This window comes from Poeciliopsis prolifica, unplaced genomic scaffold (assembly GCF_027474105.1).
Source record: "Poeciliopsis prolifica strain line A6 unplaced genomic scaffold, Auburn_PproV2 SCAFFOLD095, whole genome shotgun sequence".
Lineage (NCBI taxonomy): Eukaryota > Metazoa > Chordata > Actinopteri > Cyprinodontiformes > Poeciliidae > Poeciliopsis > Poeciliopsis prolifica.
The window spans coordinates 953,013-979,404 of NW_026562470.1; the positions used below are offsets into that span (position 1 = coordinate 953,013).

At 38.0% G+C, this 26,392-nt stretch overlaps 1 protein-coding gene across 2 annotated transcripts in view; it reads left to right on the forward strand.

The window, feature by feature from the left end:
* LOC129353727 (protein sidekick-1-like) overlaps positions 1-26,392 on the forward strand; it is a 355,296-nt gene that overhangs the window by 129,785 nt on the left and 199,119 nt on the right. For both annotated transcript variants that reach the window (XM_055023085.1, XM_055023086.1), the window contains exons 2-4: positions 15,883-16,039; positions 18,333-18,439; positions 20,478-20,625. In XM_055023085.1, the coding sequence (XP_054879060.1) occupies positions 15,883-16,039; positions 18,333-18,439; positions 20,478-20,625 (412 nt within the window). The remainder of the gene's footprint in view (positions 1-15,882; positions 16,040-18,332; positions 18,440-20,477; positions 20,626-26,392) is intronic.

The window sequence follows — 26,392 nt, forward strand, 5'->3', positions numbered from 1 at the left end:
GATTGGGCCGGGTGTGTTTGTGTGTGTTTATAGCTCAATGACTTTGATGTGTAGGTGGTTCGGTGATTTTGTCTGAGAGCTTCGGGTAGCTGTCAGATAATCATTGATACAAGGTGGTGAATTTGGCACAACTCGCCATCCTAGCTTGTCCTGTTTTTCATAGATCCATCAATAAATCTGAATGTAATAAATTAATAATATTCAATGATAAAGATTTGTTTTTAACCTGCAGTGAGATTTCAATTATTAATGAGCAGATGTAAAGTATGAAGGGGAAGATGAATGGAGCGGGATCTTTTGGTATAAGAAAAGAGATGGATAATCATGTCTGCGTTTGTTTTTGTCACTCAAAAGTATTAAGGTGTTTTTACTGTACTTTCATCTTGGTGCTGCTGTCTCCATGGGAGGTATTTATTCCACACCCTCCCAATATTTCCATTCATGTCCTTGCTCCTCCTGCTTGTTTCTCGGCTTAGCAGGAGATAGAAGCTGACAGTTGTTTGTATGTACGTCCCGGCAGATGTGCCCTGCTGTTTGGCCCACCTCTTAAATGTCACTGATCACAGTCTCTTCCACCCGATTACCGCACCTTCCCCTCCACCCCTCCTACTCCTGTGATGCAGTTTTCATTCTGCCCCATTTGTCACCCTGCCTACTTTCCAACATACACATACACTGTTCACATAGAATGTGCACTTGTCTTCATTCTTATCTATTTGGTAATTTAGTAAAAATCTCATTCAGATTAGGTGCAGTCAAATATATTTATAAACATGACATTAACAAAAGATGCATATGCAAAATTGTTGACAATATCAATTTCTTCTCTTTCAGTCTTCTTTCCTTTCCATCATAACAATGTTCTGACCATGAGATTATGGGTTTATGGTCACTAAAATCTATTCCAGGTGTATGCACAATGATCAACGAAAATCTGATAAGCTGGTTATATAGCATATTGGCATGCAGATAGTTCTCACATTGACTTGTGAAAATCTCTAGTCTACCAAATATTGGATCCAAGCAGTCCTTTCTGTTGTAGCATCAATATTCTTTTGAGACTTGACATTTTACATTATGTGCAGAGCCAGATATTGCTTTCAAAACTGCAGACAATCCATCAAAGAACTGTGCAACGTAAAATTGTCAAAATTAAAACAGCTAAAAAACCCATCTTAAATAAACATTTAACTTGGCTAATGCAAATGAATCAAATTTGGTGTAATATTAAAGAGGTTCTAATGGGCAGAAACAGATTATTTTAAGCTGCTTTTTCATTGTCAAGTCTCACTCTAACCGTACTGGATTTAGGTACTGCAATCAAAAGATGTAAACTAATACCCATGACTGAACTTTATTGAAATGAAAAATGTAAATACTAAATTGCACACCACAAACTAACTAATATGAAGTAGTTCTATAGTTTCACAACAGTTGGCACAAAACTATTGCTGTGATTTACTCGAGCTGTACCTGGTTTCTTCATTATGTATGTGTTCTTCAGAGAGCTGCTAAATCACAGTCATTCTGCTCCAAATTTTAAGCCTATGTTCCTGGCCCTGCTCAGGATTAAACTCGTGATTATGCTCCTCCATACTGGGCAGTTCTCTGACAGCAGCCAGCATGTCTGTGGTCCACTGAGCTGGTTGAAATGTTGCTTGGAGTTTTCAGTGACCTAAATCACTGGCTAATCAACGAATGCAATCAGGTGTCAATCACATCGCTTGCTCACAGTGTAGAGCTTGGTGCAGATTGTAGTACCCTTGAAGTGGAAATTAAAAATAGAGAAGAGCCATGCAGAGCTGTGCAAGATCTTCCAATGGAGATTAATCTGACTGGAGCAAACTGGGGCAGAACTGGTTAAAGCTGTTCTAGTGGAGAACTCCAGTTGGCTCTGTCTTAACCCTGGACCCAGATGTAATGTGGAAATTAGGTTCAGCAGACTTCTGTCAATTAGTGGGAGTGTACAGAATTAAATAGATTAAGATTTTTTTAAGGAGCAAAAGGATTTATGCTCTCTAGCAGGTTTAGGTTGCAATCAAAGCTGCTTTTTCACTAAGTCATGTTTTAAACACTCAATGTGCTGTTTGGTTCTACACCAGGCATTATAGGTGGGACATGAGCAGCAGCAGCATGTGGTCGACTCTTCTCTGATGTTTTCAGGAACGTTCATTAAAGGAGAACCTTGAGGTTCTGGTTCTTCTGAACTAAAATAAACCCTGATATTTAATTTTGCTTATAGAAATTTATTGCTGTATATATTTTATGTGACATAGGAGCATAAAAAGAAATAAAAGAACTGACCCCTGAGGGACATCACCTTGTTTAAGATTTGAAGATTGTCACCTGGCCTTATGTATAGGTTTGTTTGGTCAAAGACAATTTAAACCACTGCGATCCAGAGCTTTCAATCAATCTAAAGGAAAAAATAATTCCTTTAAAAGCACACTAAGGTCTGAAAGCTAAGAAATATTATCTTGCATTCTGGAAATAAAATGCTATTGAAATTTTAAACTGACATTTTCAGCTAGATATCCTGCAGAGACCTTAAAGTATCTACATTATGTAGTTATGTCTACTCATATTATACTGACATTATTAAATGCCAGAGAAGGTAGTAAACTGACATTTTAATGGCCACTCACAGCTTTGATTAAAATCTGTCTTGCTAATATTAAATAGAATGTGGCGCTGGCCAATCAGTAGAAGAACAAAGGCCAGACTGGCAGAAAGCCAAAGCCAATACAGTTACCTCAACACATTTGTTTTCTTTACAAGTACTGCTGCACTTTAATCAAGTCCATAGGAATGTTACAGTCAAACAAGACAGAAAAACAATCAACCTGTCTGCTGAATAGGTTGGTCATCGACAATCCTTTGTTTAGGAATCTGTGTAAATCTTAAAAATAGAAGCAAAACTGAAAGGCAAAGTCAAACGTGGTAACTTTGGATTCTGTATTCAGGGTTTGACTCTTCAGCTTCAGTATATTTTTTCGTTTGTGTATGTCTGAGCCTGTTGGCAACATGTCTCCTCGTCTAACATGTGCCAATCAGCACATCAGGATCAGTCAGTCATCTGCCAGCTCCTCGCATACACCCATCAATCAAAGCTTTAGGTAACCATGATTGGAGCAGGCAGGGGATGAGCTCGGGGGGGGGGGTCTAGAGCTGTGATTGGATGTTGCAGCAGGAAAGGAGGTCAGGGGGCTTGTTAAAACTCAGTCAAAATTTGAAAAGTCATGCATTAAACTCCCTGACAAAGTTTAGCATTCACTGCACATTCTGAATACCAGCAACTGATAAAGCAGAGTAAACATGTGGTTCTTCCTTGCAGTCTTCTCTACTATTTTATCTCTAAAAGTAATATTTCTACCCTGTGGTAGTTTGAATCTCTGCACTCTGAGATTCATGCAGTTCACCTAAGACCTCCTGAAAATCAGCAAGGAAGCTGCGTTCACTTTCATTTCATCATTATCATCAAAGGCAGCAGGTTTTCACTGTTGAACTGATGTCCTCTTTGGAAAGAAGACTTCCTTTTATTCTTCCCCAGTGAAAATGTGTGAAAACTACAGATGGGGGAGTGGAGGTTCAGGATTTGGGTGTTTTCCTGACCCTGGGGCTGATCCTTGGCCTGATTTAGATGCCAAAACTGGTCATGCCAAGAAAAACTCTGTTGACATTTTTATTTAAAATCTTACAGTGTGCAATGGTTAATGAGTCTAATGGTTTGATTTCTTTTTTTGTTTGATCCAGCCGCTGCACGATGCTATCATTAAAATGACCTTAAACATGTTTAATTTGCATGTCCAGAATGAAGGCTGTCAACACATCTCAGAAGGATGACTGTAAAGAGATGTAACCAATTACTTTATAATCATCAAATGTTACGTCTAAGCCGCAGCTATTCACCTGGTGGGGTGAATAGTTGCGCCTTAGAGGTTTGCTTTCCTCTAGCTCTTTGCAACACCTAATGCAGCTTGGATGATTAAATTTTTTATGCGGCTTTGTTTTGAATAATGATTTGTATTCTCATTAAAAAGTAGCTTTTATTGTGATGTCTGTTTTGTTTCCCCAAATTTATCTGCTGGTGCAACTTGTCCTCATTTCTCATGATATTGACTAGGGAGTGGGATATTGCCAAAAAAAATTATATCACAAAATTTTAAATACCTCGAGAGCAATGTTCCCTCTAATTTTTCATGTGTCTGGGCGTACACACAAGCTTCCTGGGCACACTGAGGACCACTGTGAGCATCATCAGTGTACATATGGAAACTGGCACATGGACTCAGGTTTATAACAAAACATTAGACACTGTATTAAAATGTTCATCAAGTATAATAAATTCTGATTTGTTCCATTCAGGTCAAGTTCTCAACAAAAATACAAAGTCTTTGTCTGTTCCAGCAAGCATAACATTACGACCAATGGCCCAGTAGAAGCCCTGATTTCCTGAGTCTAACGATATTGTTACGAGTGTACACTGTTCGTACACTACGACGCTGTGTTGTCGGTACGGAAAACTCTGTTTTAGCTGCCGAATGTGGCATAATGTTTACAATGCTAACCGGACCCGAAGTAGCCGCAGCCGAGCAGGGCGCCGCCATCTTGTTTGAGAACAGATGCGAAGCACAACAAATTTATGTTGTTGATTTTGCTTCTAAATTTCTCAGATCTCAATCCAATTAAGCATCTTTGTGACCTGCCACAGGTTTTATGGTTTGCTTCATATAAACATGTGCCCAGGCCCTTGTTTATTGAGGAATAATTGCTTGCTGGAGGGGTGAACAGACAAGTCAAATTTATGGAGGCCCACACTCACAACTTAAAGGACTTAAAGAATCTGCTGCTAACAGCTTTGAGCTGCATGTACCTTCAGGCATCACATCACATGTTCCATCCAGCTGTTTATCATAAAAAATATTATATAAAACGGTAAATAATGACTTCAATTATGTTTAGTATTGAATGTAGTATTCAACAATGTTTAGTATTTCGACTCTCACATGACAAGTTTCAGTGGCGTCAAATATTGGACTCTACCTATGTTGGACAATCTTTCTTAGTACATAAATTTATAATTTAATTTAGTTACTACAAAGAGGTTCTGGTAATGGCAGCTTGCTGAGAGGATGTGTTCGCTTGGGCTCCGCTACCTTTCTGTGAAATCCTGGAAAATACTCGTTACAAGTATCAGTGAATGACGTTTAAAATAGCTGTGATGCCTCTTTCACAAAAGAAGCCCAGCAAGAACTCAAGCAAATTGTCTCAACCGAAGTTATTTGACTTTATTTCTAAGGTGAGCTCTGAAGCCAGCAATGAAAATAATGAGGCTAATACTAGGGTACGAGCCAATGGAGGAGGAAAAGTGCCAGTCGAACGAGAAGAATAGGACGGCTGAAGCTGGGTCGATGGCAATATTGGCTGCAATTGCAAATTTGAAATCAGATTTCTCCTCCAGATTAGATGGGATTTTGTCAGCTATAGTGTTAAAAAAGATGTTAACGAATGTGCCGAACGGGTTTGTGAGGCGCAAGTGCGGATATCTGCGGCAGATGACAACATCACCAGTCTGCAAGCTAAAGTCCAAGTCCTTGAAAACAAAAATAAAGAGCTCAAAAGGAAAGTGTTGGACTTGGAGACCAGATCACGGCAATCTAACCTGAGACTGGTTAATCTCCCCGAGTGCGCGGAGGGAGAGGACGCCTGCGCCTTTCCAGAGGCTCTGAACTTGGCACTGTGACACAACACTCTGACACTGGAGAGAGCGCACCGGCTTGGTCAAAAAAGCACATCAAACACTGTGGCACCTAGGACTCTTATTGTGAAGTTTTTTAAATTACAGGGATAAAGTTACTGTGATAAGAGCTGCCAGAGCAAAGGGTCAGATCCTATTCAAGAATCATCTGGTGAGATTTTATGAAGACCTTGCAGCAGGTGTGCACAAAAAACAGAGTTTGACGGCGTGAGAAAACAACTCCGCACCATGGAGATAAGATATGGCATAATTCACCCTGCTCGACTACTGGTGACACACAAAGGTCAGTCTCACATCTTTAACCAGCCAGCTGAAGCAGAGAACTTTGTAAAGACTCTGAAAACAGAAAGCGGACCTGGATGAGACAATGAGGGCTTCATTACATCGTAATATGTTAACAGGGATGGACAATTACTGTACCTAAAGATAAGTAATATATCTAAGAGTTAAGATTAAGCATGTCATATTTTATGTTTGCCATTCCAGAGGCTCATGGCAAAATTCCTATTCTTTATTCACTGGTCTCTTTTTTTTTTGTTTTTTTTTTTTTTTTTTGTTTTTTTTTTTGATGTAATTAGCTACGAATTTCTTAGGTAGTGGGGTACAAGAGGGAAAAACAATCAGGCACAGCCGGCTGATCCTCACCGTTGTGTGGAGCAGCCTTCAGCTGTTAGATGGATACCAGTGCATTAGAGGGGGAGAGGGGTAGGCAACAGGGTTCAAGAGGGGTTTATTGTTCAGTGTCCATGGTTAATAGGTACATTATTCTACAGGGCACACTTCTTGCAGAAAAAATACATCTGGTAAATATTTATGGCCCAAATGCTGATGACCCAAGGTTTTTTAAAGATCTCTTCCGAACAATTTCCTCTTTATCTGGCAGCTATATTGTGGCAGGGGATTTTAACTGCACAATGACTCCAATACTGGATAGAAGTTCAGGCTCTGATAATTCCCATTCTAAAAGTAGACAAACGATTCAATACTTTATGAGAGAACTTCACCTGGTAGATATTTGGAAGGACATAAATCCCAAAGATTTAAAATACTCGTGTTATTCAAGTACTCATAAGTCATATTCACGGATTGATTACTTCTTAGTCTCTGCTACCTTGAGACATAAAATAAAAGATTGTCAATATGATAGAATTTTGATTTCTGATCATGCGCTAAATTCACTTATCTATGAGGATTTAAAACTAAGGAGAGACCCTCCTAGGTGGAGATTTAAACAAAAATGGCTCATGGACCTAGAATTTGTGCGTTTCATAGCTAATCACATCGACATCTACTTTGAAATTAATACAGATGAAACACCACCCTATTCAAAGTGGGAAGCCTTTAAGGCTAATATAAGGGGTCAAATAATTTGCTTTACGAGTTATAAGGCAAAACAAACATACCAAAAAACAAAAAAAATGGCAATAGAGATAGATTTGCTAGAGAAGGATTTCTATCAAACGCTATGCCCAATACTCACAAGAGGCTCCTGATCCTTAGAGCTCTGCTTCAAAAGCGGCCTCACAACTTTTACGTCTCAAGCAGTCGTAAAAGGAGAAAACCTGGGAAATTATTAGCCTGGCGACTCAGACAATTACAAAATGAGAAAACTATCTCCTCAGTCGAATATAATGAGGGACAGATTACTACCGACCCACTAGAAATTAATGAAATCTTTAAGTTTTTTTTTTTTTTTTTAATTATATAGTTCGGACATAACGCATAAGGAACAAGAGCAAAATATTTTCTTAGAAAACCTCCAGATGGCCAACATCTCAGAATCAATGAGGACAAATCTTAGTGCAGCTATAACTAAAGAGAAAATATCTACAGCAATAGATCACTTGACAACAGGGAAAGCCCCGGGCCCAGATGGGCTGCCGACAGAATTTTATAAGGAATTTAAAGCTAAATTGATAACCCCTCTTTTGGACATGTATTTAGATTCATTTGAAAAAGGAATTCTTCCGGTCTCGCTGAAAGGAGCCTTGATTACATTATTACCCAAACCTGGCAAACCTTGCAACAAGTGCGAGAATTTAAGATCAATAAGTCTTCTCAATGTTGACTTAAAGATTCTTTGTAAAATTCTTGCTCGAAGAATATTGCCTGAAATAATTACTCGTAATCAAAATGGGTTTACTGTAGGAAGACAGGGATTTCATAATGTGAGACGAGTGCTGGATATCCTTATACCATGGAAGAAGGAGCAGACACGGCCTTGTTATCATTGGACGCCGAAAAGGCTTTTGATAGAGTTGAATGGCCCTATTTATTTGAGGTATTGAACAGATTTGGATGTGGGGACATCTTCTGTTGATGGATTAAACTCTTACACAATGAGCCTTATGCTGAAATAGTAACAAACAGAGTAATATCTAAATCATTTAAAATTAAGCGAGGTTGTAGACAAGGATGCCCCTTGTCCTCCTTATTATTTATTCTGGCAATAGAACCATTTGTCATTGCAGTGAGATCTCACCAAAACATAACTGGTTTGACAAAAGGCCAACAGGAGCATAGAATTGCCTTATTTGCTGTTGATGTTATTCTTTTTTTGGAGAGACTGAAATACTCTATTCCAGCTTTGCTAGATCTTATAGATACATTTGGAAGAATATCAGGGTATAAAGTAAATAAAAATAAATCTTCATTAATGTTACTTAATTCAGATGAAAGGAATGGGGTTGGGAATTCATTCCAATTCAAAAGGGCAGATTGTTTTATTTTTTTGAGAATTAAAATACTACCACAAATAAATGACATTGTGGCGGTTAACTATAACCCCATGATATACTCAATAGCTGCCTTAGTGGATAGATGGAACAGTCTACCTTTGTCACTTTTAGCACGAATCAATGTTCTTAAATCTAATATAATGCCCAAACTTCTGTAATTTGTTTCAGAATGTCCCGTTGCCGCATCCTGCCAAGTTATTTTCATCCTTAAAAACCATTTTCATACGTTTTCTGTGGAATAATAGACGGCCAAGGCTTTGCCTCGCACTCCTGTACTTACCATATGATAGAGGAGGCCTCAGGTGTCCTAATCCACTTTGGTATTACTGGGCAGCGCAATTGAGGTCAATGATGTATTTTTTTAATGATAGCTGTGCCTTGCCTTGGGTGAGTATTGAAAATTGCTCGGTGCCCCCCCCCCTCCCTCCCCCTTTACCCCAATTTATCTACTGAGCAAAAATCAAGATGCTGAAAAATAAGACAAAAAACTCTATAGTCAGAAATATGATCTCGGTTTGGTATCAAGTTAAGAAATCCCTGGGTGATTTTTCTTCTTTATCATGCTTCAGTCCGATATGGGGTAACCAGTTTTTCCCCCCGGGCAGGGTAGACTCTGGTTTTAGGAAATGGGCTGAAAAAGGGTTAAAGACGATAGGAGATCTTTTGATGTCATTTGGAGAGTTAAGGGCCAGGTACGATATCCCAAATAAACATTATTTTAAATACCTACAGGTGAGGAGTTTTATTAGACGGTCTCAAAATCAATGTGAATCCATCCCTCTAAATGTCCACCTTGGAAATCGAAATGAAGAAGGACTGCTCTAGAAAAGGAATTATTTCCAAACTATATAGTGTGTGAGTGGAGGGATCCTCTGAGTCTTCTTTGTGGAAGCTTAATGCCTGGAAGGAGGATTTACAGGAAAACTTGCCAACAGAGGACTGGGAGAAGGCGTGTGCGGTGGCACAAATACGAACTATTAATGGACGCCTCAAAGTATTGCAGTATAATTGGCTAATGAGAACATATGTGACGCCTGAAAAACTTAACAGGTACAACGGAGCCATCCCAGACCTGTGTACTAGATGTGGGAAAGAGAAGGGGAAGTTCTTCCATTGTGTCTGAACGTGCAAGAAAGTTCAACAATTCTGGAGAGAGATTAAACAAGCTTTGGAGACTATGCTAGGTGTAAAACTAGTTCTGGACCCCAAATTGTTTATTCTAGGTTTATATCCAGACAGACATCATATGTCCAGAAAAATTACTATTGCCAGGGAATTATGTCTACTACTTACAAAAAGAGTTAGTTTTATCATGGAAGAATACCACTAAACCAACAGTCATTAACTGGATTAAAGAGTTATCCACAACATTACCGATGGAAAAGATTACTTTTTTTTAATAAAAGGGAAACTTGTTATTTCAAGACATTTGGGGTCCTGTTTTGGAATATATAGAAAACATGAATGTGGGGGGTTCTGTGGGTGAATTATAGTTGTGGCTGTCCCCTGCGGTGCTCCAAGATAATCTTTATTAGTTTACTTGATTACTTAAGATTGTATATTTGAATCACGTATAATGCTGAAATATACATATATTTCAGCATTCAGAAATGCTTCAGAAATGGAGAAACCGTTATTATTGTAATTAGGCCTGTCACGATAACAGATTTTGCTGGGCGATTAATTGTCTAAAAAAAAATTGCGATAAACGATAATATTGTTTCAGGACCTTTTTACACTTATTTAATGGAAATTACGTAATAATACATGAGATTTCCTGCAAAAGATTTACTTTCGAAAGAACACTTAACACTGGGACTGATACACAAAATAAATAAAACAACCAAAAATAAAATAGATTCTGTCTCCATTAACAATAAATGTACTTGAATAAAAACTAAACAACATAAAGCCAAAGTAGAAATAAATACTGCATTCAACCAAAAGAGTGCAGATTATGAAGTCTGTATAGTATATTTCCCTTCAGTAATCATTAGATTTTAATAGAGAAGAATCCGACTGCCTGATGCAATAGTTCAAACTACTGGATTTTTTACCCCGAAGGGATTTTTTACCACGGAGGGAATCCCGAACAGCTGACACGGTGCAACCCGAAGTCCAGCAGACATTGAAGATGATATGTGGAAACATGAATGTTTATTCAACATTTCGTGCAAAGAAAATATAAATAACTCGGGGAAGAGTTGGAGCGAAATTTCTACCAGAAAACCCGGTAACTTTTCAGCTGTTTTTCGTTAACGTGACATAAATAGGTTATAATGATTTTCATTCAGTCAGACTGACACTAGCCACATACATGCAGGTAGATTGTAGTAAGGAATTGATTAATGCCTGGTTTCAAAATTAGTGAACTGGAGTTATTATTTTGTGTCCATTGTTGGACACCACACGGTTCAATCGAACCGTTATACCGAGGATTTCCGACGGCTAATTTGTGGTCTCTCAGGTTTTGATAATGGGTCGACAATCGGCGACATAAGATGGTGCAGCACGCGCTGGACATTACTCTAAGGAAATGAGGAAGGGAGGGTCAGTGGAGTTGAGCTTTTTCATTCAGTGTCATCATCAGAACCGATATAGCCGATAATTGAAATGAGGTCGATAGTTTAAATTTATCGTGCGATTAATTGATTTGTCGTTTATCGCGACAGGCCTAATAGTAATTGTTTCTTATTCCTAGGGAGTTTAGGATCGGGAGCATAAATGTTTTTTTTTTGTTTGTTTGTTTGTTCTTTTTGTTCTTTGTTTTTGTTTTTTTGTTTAACGGGTATGCAATAAGAGTTGCTCTTAAATGTTCCAACCTGGTTTATGAAGAATGACAAGTTGAGTGTTGGGAAAAATAAATAAATAAATAATTATTCTGAATGCTTTTTGATGTGAGAGCACATATAAGTCTTGTATATTAATAACAAATTTTGAAAGAACCAATAAAAATAATGTTGGGGGAAAAAAATAGCTACTTCAAACAACTTTTGTCCTTTGCTAATTATGGATATGTTATTAGTACTGTATTCCATAGTGGTAATTTTGAATCCTTAAAGGGTAAATAAATTCATATTTCTGTGCACATTTACCTCACTTTGTTCATTTAATCAACAATTTATGTTCCCACTCTTCAAATCTGACTGGCAGCAACATCCCAGTAACTAAACTCCTAATTCCTCCTCTCGACTCACACACTGTCAGTTCAATTAAAAGATTTTAAATGCCTGATAAAATAAGTAGAGGCAGCCATATTAGATTAAAAAGGAATAGAACTCATTTGCACCCTGATAATCAAATAGACTCCTGTTAGCGTGAGGAAAAATGCTTAGCCACGCAACTTCCTCCACTTATTGATAGCAAAATAATTTATGAAAAGAAGTGATTTGGTTCTTCTTTTTCATCTTCATGTGTCAAAAAGACGGGGTGAAGTGTGAGTTTGTGTGAGTTTAGCAGTTAGACAGCTAACTCCCTCAATCAGTATTCATAGACTATCATCACTTCTGCCAGCCCTGTCACACAGCAGGAGTTCAGTTCTATGAAGATAAAGTGATTTTTCTGGAATGGATGACCCTGTTTGTGGCCTGACATGCACATACACCAGCGAGCCATGGAGCGCCAAAATACACACTGGTGCAATAATTAAACAGGCAGGAGTGAAATCCACAACTCAATCTTTTCTTTCATCCCTGCCACAATTTCTCTCGCTATTATGTTGGTGCTCTGTAATGCATTTACGCCACAGGGGTCCCTCTGCATGTCTGAATGCAAACTGGACCACACGTGCATTTTTGACCAAGCTTCAATCTTGCTGCTTTAAAAAAAAGAACAAAAACAAACTTTTTATTCATCTGGCCCCTTGACCTCGTGGTTAAGGGGCCAGATCCCTTTGGGAAATCCTCACAGGGATATTCCAAATAAATCCTGATAGAGACATGCACAACCAATGTTCCTGTCTCACTTTCATGCATAACTTTCTAGTGCATTTTTTGGACTGGAAACCAACATGCATTGGTTTAATTTGAAATTTCCTTTCATTAGAAGTTGTTTTCATTTCACTTTTGTATTTGGCAAGTTTCCACCACATATCAATCATGAGCAACACATACTGAGAGCAAGTGAAAAAAACATTCCATTTCTCCATTACTCAGTAAAAAATGGGACAGCATTTGAGTTTTTCTTCTTAACATTGCCAGTTCTTTGATGTGACTACTACAAGAAGGCCCTCCTGGCCCTGAAGTAATGGAGTAAGACTCCTGCAAATTCACTTATTTTAATTGCATAAGGAAAAGTTACGACTGATCAGAAACAAATATTATAAAAAAATCTCTACCCCAAACTGGGGCTCTGTTAGAGGGGAGGTAGAGCTTCACCTGTAATAATGAAAAAATACAAAGATAAAATGACTTATATTGCTATCACCCCGTGGTTTGTACTGTAATGTATTTTTATTTTAGTTGGCTTAACCAATTGTGATTATTTTTTCTTCAGAATTGCTGAATTTTCGCATTTTTCCATTCACATGCTCGGAAGCAAAGCCGGTGAGGCAGCAGTGAGCTGAGCCTCACCTGGGATTGCACAACCTCTGGCTAACTGCACCGCCTACCATTCTATGAGAGCATGCTCCTTCTGCCTTATAAATGTTAAAAAACGTTTAATATATGAACTGACTTTCCATAATTCAGCTTATGTATATAATGTAGTGTCACACCCACTGTGTGTCTATGCCATCTTTTGTGTGCTGAGGAGCGATCAGAAACGGCAGAGAACAGATTCAAGACAATTCTCGTGCCTCATAGCAGGGGGCGCTCATGACCCAGTCATCCATGTCAGTTGCTATGGCCACGAGTCTATCTGGTCATAGCAAGACGTGGATTTGAGTTGTACTTAAATGTTTTTTCCCTTTGCTGTGGAGCACAGCACAAAATTAATAACACCTAAATTTTGAAGTTTCATTGAGTTAACAGAATTATTCCACTGCGGCAGAGCAGCTATGGATGGCATGTCACTTCGCAGTTGTGTTGAGCATGTAGGCAAATTTGGTCCGCAACATGTTTTGGGCCAAATTTGCCTGGGGGAAATTTATGGCTTAAGCTAGAATGAGTTGGAGGATGGGAAAAATGAAACTGTGTCACTGACTTGTCAACCTGTCAACACATACTACAGGGAGCTGATAAACTCACTTTAGTGTTCACACTTTTCTGTATGAATGAAACATTTAAAGCCACAACACATTTTCACATGCTGCTGATTTTCCAGTTAATCCTGACCTGACATGTTGAGAGATCCTGTACCCTTGCTGCTGTGCACAAGCTCTTTTGCCATGATGCCAGTGTATTGTGTGATGGTGAGCCAGCTCTGAGCACCTGAGCCAGAAGTTAAAGACTTGATGGCAGTGTTTAGACAGCTGCTGCAGCTGAGCCATTTTGCAGATGTGCTTTGAAAGGCTGGCCAAGTTGATTTCAACAGGATAATCAGAAGATTCTAGTCAGGGAGTCAAGGAGGGGGGTTGAATTAAATGAATTATTTGCATCAGTTTGCATCGTTTCATTTTCAGAACATTTAAAAAAAACATATTTCTAAATGAATAGATAAAGTATTTTGGTAGAGAAATGTTAATTCATGTTTGAGTATGTTGAGAAAACATTATAATAAAAATATTGACTCGGCATTAGCTGTTTCATTTTCAGAATATTTGAACATGTTGAAAGGTGATCCTCTGTCCCAGGCTCAAATCACTAACAGACTGATACAGATTTTCCACAGTAATATCCCAGTTTTTAAGCATCAACTCAGACTAGTTTCTCAGTACCCTCTGCTGAAAGAGATTCACATTATGATGCTGCTACCACTATGTTTCACTGGAAGGATGGTGTTCTTGGTGTGATGAGATGTGTTGATTTTTGTGTCAGACATAGTAGCTTCCTTGGTGACTAAAAAGTTAAGTTTTGGTCACAGGTCCCTCCATACATATGGCTTACTGTTGTCGTACCGTGTTCTTTCTATTTGATGAGAATGTATTTGATGATGCTCCAGTGAAGCACCAGAGATCTAGATTTTTTTTTAATATCCCAAACCGGATTTGTATTTCTGAACAACTTTGACCTGTTCTCGTCTTTTCTTCTTGGTGTTCATGGTGTTGTTTGGTTCGTGCTGCTGCTGCAGCTTCTGGGTTTATATATGCTGACGGATATTGGGATTCCTAGATTACACACAGATGCATTTTATTTCACTAAGCATGTGACTAATCAAGGTAATCAGTTGGACCTGAAATTTTTAGAGGCTTTATACAAAAGGCATGTGCATGTCAATTTAAATGTTTTTATTACTTATTTTTAGATATCTTTATTTGTTTTCTTATTTCACTTCACCATCTTAACATGTTTTTTTGTCATTTAGATAAAAAAAAAAACATTCAAATACAGCTTGTGATATAATAAGACACAAATGAAAATCCCAAGATACGTGGATACTTTAGCAAGCCACTGTACATTTCATTTACCGTATTTCAGGAGCAGAAAAAATGGTCGCACAACTTAAGTGTCTTTCAAGATTTTCCAAAAATAATTATTTTCAGGTGATCATTTTTAGACTGACCCCAACAATAAAGAGCAGGGTAGAACCAAATACGAATGAATAAAGTCACAGATTTTGTTCCATCTCTTTGAAGCCTGAAATTCTTTTGGAAGTCTGTTAATTAGTTTTTCTAGATTGAAATTAACCAGATATCATCTTAAAGCAAAATAAAATGTCCAGATTCCAGGGATTTCCCGCAGAAAACTTACTAAGCCCTGTGGTCAGGGGGCCCAGGCGGTTCACCGTGTTTTTGTGTTAAAAGCTGTTAAGTTGATGCACAACGTCAAATATTTCCCCTTTTTTCCTTTTTTTATTCTGATAAAGAAAAAGTGCTAATAAACAAAGACCAATGTAATAAGAAAAATATTTTTTGAGAATTCTGATTATGTTTAAAAGTCTCGTTTGTATCATTTTCTTTACCCAAATGCTTTCTTTGTTGATGTTAAATATTTTTTTTTATACAGGAGTAGTAATATTTAAATTATAATAATAGTAATCCAGTAATTTACTTTCTCTGAATGCTTGTCCTAGCAATGTCTTAAACATTATTGTGAACATTAATAACTATAATAATAATAGGCAAATTAGAGAACATACAAGCTTAAAATAACTACTGTTGTTAAAAAAGCTAATAATGAACACTAAGTTGTGCGTTGTGTTCTGTCTCATTGCATCGGTTACACTTAATATAATTTTTGTTTTGGTTCCTTATTTATCAATGCAGTTGAAAAATTGTGCTGAAGAACCAAAGCAGATTTTCACAGCATCTTAGGCAGGTTTATTTACATGTTTCTCTGTGTTCATCAGAAGTTGCTCCCTATTTGCGAGGAGGAGAACGGGGTCAGCAGGTGGTGCTGGAGGGAAACAGGCTGGTGCTGACCTGCCCAGCGGGAGGCAGCTGGCCTTTGCAGTACCGCTGGACTCTGAACAACACTAACATCACAGACTGGACACCACAATACAGGTCAGTTTCTGGTTTTCATGGTTCTGGTATTGATTCCTCTTTAATCCTGGAATGCATTTCTCTTTCCACCTATTTTTGTAGTCATTTTAATAAGAAGGAGAAGGTCAGAGCTCTTAAACAGCAGTACCAAATTCTAAAAATTGATTAATACAGGTGCATTTGCACCATGAGAATATGTATATTATGTATTGGGAAAAGAGGAGTAGCATCAATCCATACTTCTGAGTTATTTCTTTGCTTTTCACCCTCTCTCCCTCTGATTCTGTCTCTGTGTCCCACTGTGACTTGGAGGTAAAAGCTAAGCAGTGCCTTTTGGCAAAACAAAATTGTTTTTCTCATCATTCAGAAAGAGGAAGAATCTTGGGAAAGCATACACACTGAGGGAGAAAGAGATTGAGCCAGCATTTTGTAGGCAGACAATTGTCTAAGCCAGGAGACATTGTTTAGCACTGGACTGCTCTCTGTGTTCTGACCACTTCAATTTGGTGAGTCAGGCCTATTCTGAATTGGCAAGGCACTGTGAAAATGAGTGCCCAATACTGAAATTATAAGCCTGATTCACCTTTATAACTTATATCGTTATGCTTTTGTGCTACTTCAATGTACATTCAAAGTTAGCGAGTTGTGTTTTGCTTTATAACTCAGTTGTATGTAAGAATTAATTTTGTCGCTCTTGTTTTTCCTTTCTTCGTGTTGTTTACTCACTTGGATTTTAACAAGTTTTGTGAAATAATACTATTTAAATCATCCATCACAGTGACTAATATCCCTGTTAACCACTGCTCTGCACTTTAATGCTAATTGTGTTAGCTTCAGCTCTGCCAAATGAACTCTTAAAAGAAGTGCACTAAAGTTTAACTGTGCTTTTTTTTTCTTAATCAGAGATGTTTCCATTGCCAATATGAATTTCTTGAAAATAGTCTTCATGAAGATAAAACAAAACAGCTGAACTTATTTTGTCATAATACTACTTGTGACTGACATCTTGCATTTATCTAATAATATTTGGCACTCTCAAAGAACTGGGGTGTAAAGCTTTTGCTTCCCCTGAACTGAAATCTGTGAAATCAAGTCCAGCTTTCAGGTTGATGTTGAGTGATAGTTTTCTGCAACACTAAAAAAAATGCCACGTCTACACCAAAAAGTTGACATTCAGGCTCATACAACCAGAGAATGGCTTCTGGGTACTTGGCTTCTACATGTTTGCCATTTCTCAAACATACTTTGTGAAAACCAAAAATTAAAAATGAAAACAGCAGACTCCTTTCCCTTTAATTCAACTTTCTTCTTGTCACACTCACATAAAGTTCATGTTTTTAAAAAGTGCGTACCTCAGAAAGTGTTGCCAAAGACATATATTTTAAAACATTGCCCTGGATACTGATGAAATGCATGTAAACTTTTGAATTTAAGGAAAAAAGTATCTGAAAAATAGCCTTGCTAAGTTTACTAGCAATTAGGAAAGACAATTTGGATAACTGGCCAAACATGAGAGGTTTGGTCAGATTTAATTTCGGACAGTGAGAATAAATGTGTTTGTATCTTTTCGTTTGGTGTATGTAAATATTTGGTTTCAACTGCGGCTGTATTTCTGCCCTAAAAAGCCATTTTACATATCTGATTGGAATGTAATAGCAGGCTGATAGAGATGGAAAGATTCAGCATTAGACGGCTTCCAACATGAAAATCTGTTTCTGGATTATAGAGTTGCTGCATAATGTGTTATTCCTGATTTGAGCTGTCTCTGCGCCTTTGATGTACATGTATGCCTGTTTGTCTGTGTATGTGTTGGTGTCTGTGTACTTTGGCAGCACATTTCGACAGCCTGGGAGTTAAGTACTTGGCTGTCCTGGTATTCATAATGAGCCCCAAAGCAGTGTCCAGTTTGACTGCGTCTTTCCAGCTTCTGTGTGCATGTGTGTGTCTGTGTGCTTGTGTCTGTGCATTTGTCCAGCATGGCAGCAACCTAGATCCGATGCCAGCTCTTCCAATCAGTGAGGTGCTGTGTATTAAAACCCCATTAACAGCCCTTCTCAGGAAGAAATACATGGGCACAGTTAAAAGAAAATTCAAAATATTCAAGCACCTGCATATATTTATTCTCACGAAACATAAACAGACACAACCCAGCAACCACAGGTCCAATCTATTTCCTCTATCAAGGCCATGGATGAAAATGCCCAGACAGACCTCCTTCTACGTCCTAGAACATTCCTTTTGTTATTATTTTTCCAAAATTTTGAGAGATGCACTCAGTCTCAGAGCTATCTTCATTATCTCTGTTGTCCTTTAGGTTGTCGGTGCCATCTCTGCAGAGGGCTGATGCTGGCTTGTATCAGTGCATGGTGAAGAACAGAATGGGGGCTATAATACACAGGAGAACAGAGATACACGTTGCCTGTAAGTTTATGAACATGCACACATTAATTTAACTCTACTCATAATTGCAGCTGTGTACATTGCTCTGCAGTAACACCAGTTTCTTAATAGGCAATTGTTAAATAATATTTTAATAGAATAATGTTTCCAACTTTTTAACTGTTTGATTTCACCTGGTGAGAAATGTTTATCCTGGAACCCATTTCTATTATTTTGTTTTAAAAGGGTCCACAGACTTTAATGGAAGTCCAGATTTATGGCCTTAATTTTTCTTTTTATTCATACTTCAGTATGAATAAAAAGTAAAATAAAATATAATCCCAGTGAGGAGTTGATTTTAATACAGTTAAAACTGTACAGTAAAAAAGGGGCCTGGAATCAGGACAGTCTGTATGTACAGTGGACTCCCAGTAGTCATGGAGGTCAGAGACCACCAGTGGAGCCTGGGTTTTAGAGACCTTTATTCAAAAAAGTGGAACTATGATAGTAAGACATAAAAACTTTAACTGCAGTATGAAAAACACTTTCTTTCAGACTGCATTTACATTATAGTATGTAATTCCATTATTACATTTGATAATGTAATAATAATTTTACATGATCAAAACTATTATTTTGATAATGTATTCAATCAAAAAATAAAAATAAGTAACCAAAAGCCTATTAAAGATGCAACTTATAAATGTCACAGCAATCTTCAAAGCTGAAAAAAACAAATGAATAGGTTTTTAGACTGGTTTCAGGTTTGGACCACTATCCTTTGCTCTAAACAAGTTGATATAAGACTATACATTCATCTAATTTTCCTCACTCCCACAGTTTACGACTGATTATCTTGTCCCTCTTTTACAACTCCACAGTCACAGCTGATACTGTCCTTGTCTGCTCCTGAAGAGCAACTATAACACATTTTATAGCAGTCTTGCAAAGAAATTCAAATACAATATTTAAAATTAACTTAAGTAGTTTGAGTTCCTGAAGAAAAGCTAGACATTCATGAAAACACAGAACAGGGAGGCTAGATGTATAGCATATGTATTCAGTTGCTATTTTTTTCTCTTCGAACACAGACTTTCTCCTAAGTTTTTTCTCTTTGGCAATCAAGAAATGCAAGGCTTTTTCTGACCAACCAGTAAGGATTGGTTGATGCCTGCTCAATATGAGGGACTGCTGTAAAGTTGACGACACAAGTCTGTCTGTTCTATGTTTAGATAGAAATTTTATCTACTTAGAATAACTAATTGATTATACTATACTGTTTGATAACTAGGACCAATTGAAATGTATGTACAACTGAATTTAAATGATTTTTTTTTGTAAAATGCCTTGAGACAACATTTGCTGTGAGTGGGCACTATAGAAATAAATTGAATTGACTAACTGTTCAAGCAAATTATTTATACCCATGTGGCTTATTTATGCCACTCTTCTTTCATGTTTTTCTTAACATGCAAAATGTCAGACAGACTCAGTTTGGTTTCACTGCTGATGGAGTGCCAAAGTGGCTTTGAGAGCAACTGTGTGGCATTTTTGATGCACTTTATGAGTGCGGTAAAAGGAAATTCACGTTCTAAAATCCTCCTTAAATAATTATTTTAGAATGTGGATTCTAAATACATTAGATCCCCTTAAGATGTTTATAACTGCCTATTCTAATTGGTCAAACACAAACTATACCTTAATTTTCATTAATACAAACAGTGGAAAAAATCCTAGCACATCTCCAATCTTACTTATCGTCAGTCATTGGGATATAGCCAATCAGTGTCCAGTAAAATGAATTATTCTCCTAGATTGGGTGCCTAGCAAACATGTCGAGTATTGTTGCTCCCAGGCAGGGGTGTCAAACTCCAGTTCTCAAGGGCCACTGTCCTGCAAGCTCAAAATTGTTCCAAATCTCATTTGTCGTCTGCACACCAACAACACCTACATTCATTCAGATTATTTACCAGAAGAAGAATTACACTAATTTTAGAATCTAACATCTGTCATTGTTTCAATAGATGTTTATATCAATCCTATACTGAGTTAACCCTTTCTCTTTTTGTTTCTTTCCAAGTTCTGGGAAATTTCAGTTCTGGAGAGCAGAGGAAGACAGCAACTCAGGGCCGAGCCGTCATCATCAGCCCACCTCCACTGGCTTCGTTTCCCCAACCCCTGGTCACATGGTACAAAGACGGACTTAAGATCATCCCCAACAACCGATTGTAAGTTATTTTTATCTAACTCTTTCCTTCCTCACTCTTCAGCACATGCTCATACTGCTTTTCAATTAAATAAAAAAAAAACTTCAATGACTTTATTAATCCCAAATGAAATCAAAATAATTTTACTCTGACATGCATATTTTTAAGTGCTCTTCGCATCTAACAAAACACAACTTTGAATTTTGTGTTTCTTATCCCTTAGCGCTGTACTCTGGAAATCGTTGAATGGCAGTTGTCATGAATAATAAGCTGTTTAGATAACTGACCATTTTCATTACAATTGACTGAGGACATTATCAAGAAGAGATTAAACTGAGTTCTCTATTAATCTCATCTAGAAGATTAGTAAATGAATTCATTTGCAAAGAAGATGTTCTTTTGTCTGAATTAGTACAACAGAAACGTACAGGGTCATTAGATGTCTCATGTAGATTTATTTCAGTCTTTTGTCTGATACCATTGTCTGGCTCCTTTTGAAATGTCTCCAATTTGCATTTTATTTCTTAGTTGCCACAGATATGTCTTCCTGAATAATAACCACAGTGCTTTAATAATGAAGGTAATCTTGACAGAGAAAAAGACCTTTGGTGAAAGGTTTTCTGGTGGAGTTTTGGAATGTGTGTATCAATTTTGAAATCATTCTTCAGTGAAATTGTTTGCTGAAACTGAATCCTTCTCTCATTTATCTTCTCCTAACTGGGGATAACCAACTTATCACTAAGTGCAATCACTGCTTGCTAAAATTAAAAAAGTAAGTGTCAGTACACATTTCAGCCTGAATCTTTTTAACTTTGCTGTTATATATGAATAAAACTGAACAGTTTCCCCTCTCTCCCCTTAATGTATGTTCATGGAGCTCTCTGATGGTGAACTGCAACTTTGTTTCCATTCAAAAAATCTGTATGCTTTGAAAAAGTGTTTACTACCAGACCAGTATATTTACTGAGCCTCATCCTGCTTCACTGCAAAAAAATAAAAAATAAATTAAATAAAAAAATAAAAAGAACATCTCATGAAAATGCTAAATTTGTGGACTAGGTTTAAGCCAACGGACCCTTTTTTTTTTCATCATTTCTTTCATTTCTAGGTGGTCAAATATTCATAACCAAATAAATGACCACATTTCATGTTAAATACCATATATCACTCTTGCAACTTATTTTCAGTAGCCTTCAGGCATGTGACTCATTAATTTTTGTGATCCAAACCAGGAAAAAGCAAAAATAAATTAGCTCTGGGCACAGAAAATATGCCAAAGAAATATGAAGCTGAGATCGGTCAATACATAGCAAAATTTGAATTAAGAATGTGAAGATATGTATGGGGATTTATTGGTCAGCAGATCATACTGTAAGGATTGTGGTTTTCTGTGTGTAAGATTGTGGACAGCTTTGAAGGTAAGGAGGAGTACTTTTAGTTGTTGCGATATGAGATGGAAGCCAATGGCTCTGTCGTAGAACAGGTGTGATGTGATGGATTGAGGGGTTGGTGTGATGAGATGGACAGCTGAATTTGTATCTGTTGTAATTCGTGGAAGATTTTCTGTGGCAGGCCAAAAAGAAGAGAATTACAGAAATCTGAGTGGGAAATGACCAGACGGTGGACCAGCAATGGAGTGAGGAGTGACAGAGACAATTAATATTTCAAATATGGAAGTAGGCAGATGAAGTGATATTACTGACATGGAGGTGACAGAGAGACTGCTGTCGAGGATGACAGCCAGACTCTTGACCTGAGGGGAGGGATAGATGGCGAAGTTATCAACCAGAATGGAGAAGCTATGCAGTTTACTTAGTATTGATTTAGTGACAATGAAAAGAAGTTCTGTTTTATTGTAAATTAAATGAACTCTTTAATGCCTCAGAGTTCGCTGAGATGAGTTTGAGAAAATACAGCATCAGGTCAGAGGGAAGTCTGGGTATCTCTGCCTAAGCTGTTGCCTCCAAAACCTGACCTTCAATTAGTCATAGAAATAACTGAATCTCTCGTTTTCCATCTGAAGTGTTAATGTGATCAGGATGTAGAGGTTCATGCAGATGGAAATGAAATCTTCTGATTTGCTTGGAGCCACTGACACGCCATGATTCATGCTTTGACTCTGCACTGAAAAGACTAATTTGCAGTTTTTTTCACAACTCCCTTATTGTCTCAGCAAGAAATGTGTCAACCCCTGTCTTGCTTTTGCTGTGTCTCTTTACTCATTCTTTTCTACCTCCAATTTATTCTTCATGTTGCTTGGTTCTCTTACTTGCATAGTCTCTGTTATTTTTGCATTTTCTTTATTGCTTCAGAAGTGGCTCAAAAGCCAGGAACTTGTGTTCCTGGATAAACTGCCTAACTTCAGCGGTGTAACATGTAGATGTGCACTCGGATGTAATACGTCTCTGCAGGCCGGTTCAGTTCGGCTTGAGCATCTTTGAGCGTGCTCATGCGTGGCGGAAGGCAGTGCAGTGAATATTTGTCAAGTTTTTAGATGTGCCACAGGTACAAAACACTGGAATGAAATGACTTAATTACTTTCTCCTTGTTCTCCAGAGCCTTGCTAATGACCTATTATTCTATTCAGGTGTGGTGCAGCAGAGGCACATCTAAAAGTTGCTGGACACCAGCCCTTGAGGACTAAATGTTGACACCCCTGGTCTAGGCACTGAAGTGTTTGTGTGTAAGGTTATGATGGCTGATCTCGCAGGCCAGTGGAACATGACCAGATGGTGTCTGGCTTTCGGCTGTCTTTGTGGTGACCAAGTTGATGGTGTCGTTTATGAAATTTATTGATCCGATATGCATTGTTGTGATGCCATCTCCAAAGTCACAGTCCAACTGATATCAAGACATGCCAAGAGTTTACAAAGTTGCTGCTTCCAACTTCCTACAATTTTACACTGCACTGTTCCTGCACTCTTAAATCTTTTTATTAGATGCCAGACAAAGAGCTGGAAGGATTAAAGTCTTCTGTGTAAAGCTTGCCCCTCCCCCAGCTATTGGTGTGCTCTGATGGTCAGCTGGCTAAGGTCAGGTCACCTGTATCTCACTCATAAGAAAGACAGCTGAGATGAGTTGTTTGAAAGCATTTATTTAATACATGCAAAAACAAAGTAAATGATTTCACTAACACTAATTTGAAACTTGGCATACATCAACAAATATTACAATATAATCAAAATGTTCTCTTATTGGAAGAATTTCCTAAAAAAGTAAAACTCAAGAGATTTATAACAAATATATATTTTATTTTACCTCTTTTTATTAATTTTCATGAATGACTGACAAAGTGATTCACATATTGCTATTTTATACCACAACCGGTAACTGTGTCACCTTCAGTAAAGAAAATGCTGGATATATTAAAACCGGCTGAAAGAAAGAAATCTGACAATGCCTCAGTTATATATGTTGCCTTGAAATTGTCCTCATTCTCTTAAAGAACCTCCTGACCTTTCCAACTCTCTTCTGTCAGTATGTTATCACAAAAAAGTTACTCCAACCTCTTTAAAATCAATCGGTCTTAAGAGTGTTTTACGGATTCTTTCAGTACATTTGAATATTATTGAAAAGTCCTTTTATTATTGGAACTTTATTAGTAAGTGAAACTTTATATAAATAATTACACAGAGATGAATATTTGAAAGTCTTGATTTGTTAATTATAATCATATTCCACTTAAGTTATTTAAAAAATTAATCTGATAAAATGACTCATCAGGACATACATTCTAACTGATCATTTATGATCACATGTAGTTTCCATGATGAGGTCAGTATTTTCAATATTATTGTCATATTGGGAGTTAGCGTTTTAAGCCCAAATGTAGAACACAACACAACAAAACTGTAAATACAGATATAATGAATTTACTTGGAACAGCAGGAGGTGGGAAAGGTGACTCGGGTCTGGTCCACAGAGGGAAAACGGGTTCAGGAAACAATTGACTCACTACGATTGCTGAACTCACCAGCAGGCTGGTGAGTTGAAGGGTCGTCGGAAAATAGAATGTCAAGAATTGAACTGGACAGATCTTACATATGAACCAAACAAAGCTCTGGGAAGGGTAACTGCAGTGTCCGGGGTCTCGGTCTCACTATGGATCCAGATGGGTTTTATGCATGTTGGCAGAGATCCAGGAAGCCACGGTGGGGTACGTCGGAGGGCGGACAGGTAGGCTCAGGCTCTGTGAGGACAGAGGAGCGGTGCATTTTGCCCGAGTTCTGGGAACTCTGGTAACCAGTAGGTAAGTTCCAGGCTAGGTCAAGAAGCCTGGAGGGATCAGCACTACATGGATTCAGGGCATCACGAGAGGTCACCTGAAAATTGGAGAAGCAACAGGGAGTGATCACTAACAGGTAATACAATGAGGAAACACAGAGGCAAACTCTGGGAGGCTCAGAGGTACCATAACTGGCAAACACTCAGGCGCCGAAGGACTGGCAGTCAGCTCCGCTTGACTCTGTCACTGATGAGCTAAACTCGAGTAAGTTGTGCTGCTGACCTCATCCACGCCCTCCGACTGAATGGATCTGGCACCCTCTAGTGGTGGAATAAAAGTGGTGCATGCACAAAAACTCACAAAGAAACCTAAGAGCCCCAGAACCTAACAATTATGTATCTAATATACGAATATATTTTTCTTAAAATATTTAAATATACAATGTAAACACATCAAATTGTGTAATAAATCTAAATATTACATTTTACTTTTTAATCCTGATGCAAAGCAACTTTTTGATGATATTGTAATTTCTGAACAAGCACTTCTAAACGTCTTTAGTTAGAAACCACGACCAGTTTTAAAGAAAATATAAATCCAATCAGATCATCCACCCATCTGTTTGTCCATCCATTCATTGTCTTTCTTCTCTTAACCCAAACCATTCCCAGACAAGAGGGGATGTTTTGTCCTTCCTAAGAGAAGTGAACCTGATCAGAGTCCTGATCACTTCAACCGACTCCATGCGCTACAGAGAAACTACGGCCCACTGAACAGCTCCCTCTCCCTGCTTTTTAAGGATGATTCCAGCCACCCATCTGAACAAGCTCATTTTAGCTAATTAGATCTGAATCCTGTGATATGAGATCTGTGGTATTTGTCTCAAGGTTTTCATCCAGTGTTTGCTGCTCTCTCCCTGCAGTGTTGCCACTCTTCTCTGTCCACTTCCAAAATATTTTTCCCACTTTTCCTAGTATTTCCAAATGGCCTCTGAGCATTGAACACGTAGAGTTTGTTGGACATCTCAATGCCTCAGACACTGCTATGTATTTTGGCTGTAACCCGAAGCCCAGGCTGAGAAGTGTTAGCTGCCACTTTTAATTAGCTCTGTGGCTTGTGGCAGATGGATGCGGATCGGCTGTGATAGTGAGCAGCTTTAAGAGGACAGGCGGGATGAGGAGAATTAGAACTCTCCTTTCTTCCACTTTCAGGATCACATGAAGCCCAGATTGATCAAACAGATCAAGCAGTGATTTGTGCAGAGGAGTGACAGGAGAGACAGTGAATATTTCTTGTTGCTGAGTAGTTGATCGTTGTGAAGAGCACTGTCAGAGGAGCAGCAGGGCCTTACAGGAAATTCTCTTTTTGATCAGAGCAACTCTAATCTTTCATATGCCACAGAGATGTTTGTGTTTCACAATAATCATTTATTTTAATTTGTCAAACACCACTTTAACAGAGGGAATGATTCATTATTTTACCCTCCTCCCATCACACATGCAATGGATGTCTGAACAGAAGGAACTTTGTCGGTGTCTGAACTTAACAAGCAGATGTTGTGTG